At 40.8% G+C, this 5,463-nt stretch overlaps 1 protein-coding gene across 1 annotated transcript in view; it reads right to left on the bottom strand.

Moving 5' to 3' along the window:
• Acadl (acyl-CoA dehydrogenase long chain) overlaps positions 1-5,463 on the bottom strand; it is a 38,109-nt gene that overhangs the window by 19,592 nt on the left and 13,054 nt on the right. The window contains exons 2-4 of the mRNA XM_005361436.3: positions 2,916-3,071; positions 1,429-1,566; positions 823-987 (exon numbers count right to left, since the gene is read on the bottom strand). Of these exons, the coding sequence (XP_005361493.1) occupies positions 823-987; positions 1,429-1,566; positions 2,916-3,071 (459 nt within the window). The remainder of the gene's footprint in view (positions 1-822; positions 988-1,428; positions 1,567-2,915; positions 3,072-5,463) is intronic.

Genomic DNA, 5,463 nt, shown 5'->3' with positions numbered 1-5,463 from the left:
CTTTCTATGAGGCCACAGCTAACCCATCTCTGATATACGGCAAACAAACTGTGTCCCAGCTTCTCTATCCTTTCCCTCTCATACGGTGTCCTTGTTTCTCAACATTTTGACATTCATCCTCATTCAAAATGTTTCTGGTTCTCACTCTCCTCTTTTTCAGATGTACAGCCTCCACAGCCTGTGTCCAAGAGTTTCAAACAGGCATCTTTAACAGCCCACTCAACACATCCAACTTTAAAAAAAAAATAGATCCTGCTAAAAACTCACCTCACTTCTTACTACTGTTTTCATTACATCACAATTATATCTTGAACATAGCGGATATTACAACTGTTTTGCCACTATTTGCATATAAAAATGCTTGTTTTCTAACTGTAGTTTCACATTGTGAATTATGCTGTGTTCACTTTCATCTGGTATATAGCTCAGAATCGCCTATAAACTGCACACATAGTATCACCTAGTACACATAGGGACTTGGGGAATTGGTTCCAGGATCGCTATTCCCAGATACCAAAACCTACAGATAACTGCATAGAATCTATATACATATGTATGCATACTTTAAATTTTAATTTCCAGATTATTTATAGAACCCAGGCCATTGTAAATATCGCATAAATACTTGCTATGCTTTCTAGTGACTAATGACAAGAAAAATGTTTACACATTCAGTACAGATGAAAACATTTTCAATCTGAGATTGCATAAGTCCATGAATGCAGAACCCATATTTATGGAGAGCTATGGAGTACACCTAGGAAATATTTTCTGTTAGGATACTGTTTCCGGGAATTTAAAACCACCTAAATGCTGACTTACCTTCCAGCACCAGGCTCCGTCATTGCTATGGCGCCGATGCACTTGCCTGCCGTCATCTGGGGGATGAAGCGTTCAATCTGCTCTTTTGTGCCATAATTTGCAATATAGGGCATGACAATATCTGAGTGGAGACTGAACCCAGGGCCTGTGCAGTTTGAGTATGCTCTTAGAACAGAAAGAAAGTGGAACCATGAAATAGCTACTTGGTTAAGTTTTTCTAATTTTTAACTTTGCTGCCTAGCATAACAAAGGTCTCACTGTGCTGGGTGGTTACAGCTGTGTTCTGATAAGCCCACCACTTCCCAAGTGCTGTCTCTGCTTTCACTACCTTTAAACTGTGGCTCTAACGTGGTGATGGCGCTTTAGGAGCCCCCGCCCCATAGGCACTCATCTGATGAACTAAGAGATTAAACACTGACCACCTGCAAGTGACCCCAGCACTGCAGCTGTCTTAGTATAGAGAACAGCTTGGGGATGTGTTCTAATGTAACTGCAGTCAATTTATGAACTTTCTCTACTGCTTTCCTCGCAAATTGTATGATTAAGCCCCATGGCTGAAGGACAGCTCACAAAACAAGACCTCGCTTTAAATGTCTCCATACTTACTGCTCCTCCCAAGTAATCGCTGTAGAGTACAAGTCTCCACCAATCCCGCCATGCTCCTCTGCGATGTTGACGCCCAGCAGGCCTTGCTTGCCAGCTTTCTCCCATACCTCTCTACTCACTTCTCCTGCTTTCTCCCATCTGCAAGAACAAATTGGACGTCAAACAAACATCCTGAAAATCATGGAAATGGCCACACTAGGCACTTGAGGTTTGTGTAGGAACATGACCTTAATTTACAGTAACAGATGACATGGCCACGGGCCTTTCAATGGCTCTTGTGTCATTTCTCCTTTTCTTCTTCCTTATCATTGCCACCTTTTGCTCCCTCCTGATCTACTGACTAGACCTGTAATGTATACCTGCTGCTCTCATAGGTACTTGATACTCTAGGGAACAAGCTTAGTTTTTACCACACAGCCATGAGATCTCCCTAACAGGACTTGAAAAGATTGATTTCCACATATTTCCTTAAAATATTGAATTTAAACTAGGCATGGTGGTGCTCACTTTTGATCCCAGCACTGGGAAGAAGACGCAGGCAGATTTCTATGAATTTGAGGTCAGCCTGGTCTACATAGAAAGTTCCAGGCCAGCCGGAGCTACATAGACCTGTCTTAAAAGACAAAAATTCATAAAAGCTGTTCTTAACTAATATTTAAATTCCATTTGGGATGCGATAAAATTAGTGAATTTTGAAACACAACAAAGTTCTATTTTAATACAAATGAGATTTTGTTCAATAATAAAATGATTAAGCAAGAGGTACTGGTACAGAGGGCTAAAGAGCTGGCTCAGTGGTTAAGAGCAGAGAACCTGAGTTCAATCCCTAGCACCCACACAGCTGTTCCTTAACTACAGGTCCAAGATGCATAGGATATACAGAAATGTATTCAAGCAAAATGCTCATACATATAAATAAATCTATAGGACTTTTTAAAAACAAAATCAGTGGTAAAAATACTGAGAGGTGACCAATGATCTACCAAGTGGAACTATGCTGCCCTTTCAACATTTACATACTTTAATTCATTCATAACAGAAAAAGAAAGATTATAAATGGACTAAGGATTTGACAATTGGCCACAGGTTTTTTTTGCTTGTTTTTTAAATGTTTTTCTTGGGTTCCTTCGTAAATCCACAAACTTTCTCACTCTTGAATGACACACTTTACAAGGCCAAGTGTGATGGCATAAGCTTATAGCCCCACTCACTCCGGCACCTGAGGAGAAAATATCTGTGCCCAAGAACTCAAGATCAGTTGGGTATAGAAAGTGATATATGAGGACTCCAAAAGTAAAATTAATAATAGCAACAGTAATAATAAAATATTTACCAAACTGAGATATCTATGATCTCAACAGTATTACGGTAAACAACAGTGAGCAGGCAAAGAGAGCACTCTCTGCATCCCGCACACGGCATCCTCGGAAAGGGTCCTTTCCCGTGTGACCTTATATTGGGGGGAAGCAGGGGAGCAGGGCACTTACTCTGTATGGTATGGAACCACTTCTTCCTGGAAAAACTTCCTTACGCTTTCCCGGAAAATGTCGTGCTCCGTTGAAAAGATTCTTCTGATTCCAATATCAGTTAATTTTTTAGCAGAAGGGGTTTCCAGGCGTGCATCTGCTCCAGAATGAGAACATCTTGAAGAAACATGCATTAGGAAGATTAAATCAACCTTTACTTTTGATTCATTACTTATGAATGCCAGTGAATAACAAGGAACCCTGAGATACGCTTCCGGCAGGACCTCCTCACCTCCTGAACCCTGTCAACCCCTCCCTCACCCTCCCACCACAACTGAAAAGAAAATAGCGCTTTGTCCCAGTTCAACTGCCTCCATTCAGAAGTCAGCAAGGTGGAGCATGCCTCGCTCTGGCAGATGTGAGCTGGGTGAGTACACTGTTTCCAAACAGCACATGGACTAAACCTAAAAGTCAAGCACCACAATAGAATAACAGTGGCAAACTTTTACATCACATACAATTTTCAAAACAACAAGCAAACCCTCCCAAAGCAACAGTGTATCCAGAATCACAATTCCAAATAGCAGGAGCATACTATGTGAACTGTGTCAATGTCACCGGCACCCTACAGTGTCGATCAAAATGCCCAACAAGGCTCTGTATGGAATTCTTTAGGATCTTCAGCGGACGTTTCCCTCTTCCCTCCATCCCTCTCTTTCTCCACTCCCCTGGGGGATATAAAAGGCCTTTCTCTCAGTTCAGCTGCATTCAGGGTTTTGTCCTGTTTGCCCCGAGCTCCCCTTAGGGGAACAGCCCTTCGTACATCTTCAAACTTCTTTAAAGAAAAATCACTGTATTTGAAAACAAATATATGGGTCTTAAGAACAGGGTTAGTCCATTAACCCTGGTGGTGCCCTGGCCCTTCACTGTGACGTCAATGACGACTCCCACTCCTGACACTGTGTTCTGGGCCACGCATTCAGCGTGGCCTTGGAGCTGGTTTCAGCAGGTATGCTGGATTTGACTTGGACTCTTGGAGAGAGGCGCACATCCCGTACATTTGTTCAAAGCAGCTGCTGTCGGATACAAAGCCCACTACTGAGTAGCCAAAGAGCTCCAGAGAGCCGACAAAGGACTTAACGATCTTCCAGTCTTAGTTTAGTAAAGGTCAAACCATGTTTCACACAAGAGATTGGTCACCATGCTTATGAGGGTCTAAGGACTGATCTTCTCTCACAACATACAGGTGATGGCAACATGGTGGCCAACTTGGCCAGCCATCAATAGAGAGAAGTTCTGGAAGCCTGTGGCTATCACATGAGCCTGACCAGCAAGGCACTGCATACAGTAATAGCCATGAAGTTCTTCCCTTTTCAGGCTGCAATGAGACCTCAGTGCTCACTAGCTGTCCTCAACCCCATTGCTGCTGCTTTCCAGCGAGTAAGTCTTGCTTTTCACCAATTTGTGCCAATGCTGGGTCTCTCAAAAAGTTAATACATATTAAAATGTGGAGAAAACTTTTTCTGCTGTGTGTTAAGTTCTAAGTTAGGTTTGTCTCTTTCTTGGGCAGACCCATTTTTTCATTAGTCTTTTTCTAGAAAAGACCCATTTCTTAATTACACAAAGTAGAGCTGATGATTTAAATTACTTAGGAACTTTTGATAAAACATTAATACTTGCTTCTGAAATAAGTTAATACCCAAACCAGATAAAGGTCTAACAGAAAAGTTAAAGACCAAGCTCTGGAAGAGCACAGACCCCCTCATGGTAAAAGTCATAAAAAAAAGTCATAGGGATGAAAGAGCATACCTCAGCAGGATGAAGACTATATATGAGAGCCTATAGTCAGTATCATGCTAAACATAGAAAAAAATCAACCATTCCTGTTAAAATAGAAACAAGACAGAGTGATCCTTTCTCCTATTTAATACAACAGTGTTTGAAAACTTGGCTAAGCAATAAGACAAGAAAACAAAATAAATAGGATGTAAATAGAAAAAGAAGTCCAAGTATCTCTACTCACAACCTTAAAGACTACCAAAAAAATGCATAAGCCCTCTCAGAGCCAATAAACACCTTCAGCAAACTAGCAAGATACAAAATTAACACACAAAATTCAGTGGTTTCCTATATGCCATTAACAAACATACTGAAAAAGAAAACAGGGGTCCATTCCATTCACAGTACACACACATACACACATACACACAAGGAATAAACACAAAGAATAAACGACTTCTACAGTGTAAGCCTTAAGACACTGAGAAATGAAACCTAGGATGACAGAACACGGAAAGGCTGCCTATATTCATAGCTCAGAAGAATTAATATTATGAAAATGCCTATTCAATCAAAAGCAATCTACAAATTCAATGCAACCCCAACAAAAAATTCCTGGGCTATTTTTTAAAGAAATAGAAAAAATGCTAAAATTTATTTTATATAGAAAAATATATGGAGGAACAAAACAGCAAGGATAACCAAAGCAATCCTGAACAAAAGAAACTGCTGGAGGCATCATCACCTATCTCAAGTTATACGGCAGAGCCATTGTAAAAGAAACAGCATA

The sequence above is a fragment of the Microtus ochrogaster genome, linkage group LG4, assembly GCF_000317375.1.
Source record: "Microtus ochrogaster isolate Prairie Vole_2 linkage group LG4, MicOch1.0, whole genome shotgun sequence".
NCBI lineage: Eukaryota > Metazoa > Chordata > Mammalia > Rodentia > Cricetidae > Microtus > Microtus ochrogaster.
The sequence above is the reverse complement of the archived record's forward strand: the minus strand, read 5'-3'. Positions and strand labels throughout refer to the sequence as shown.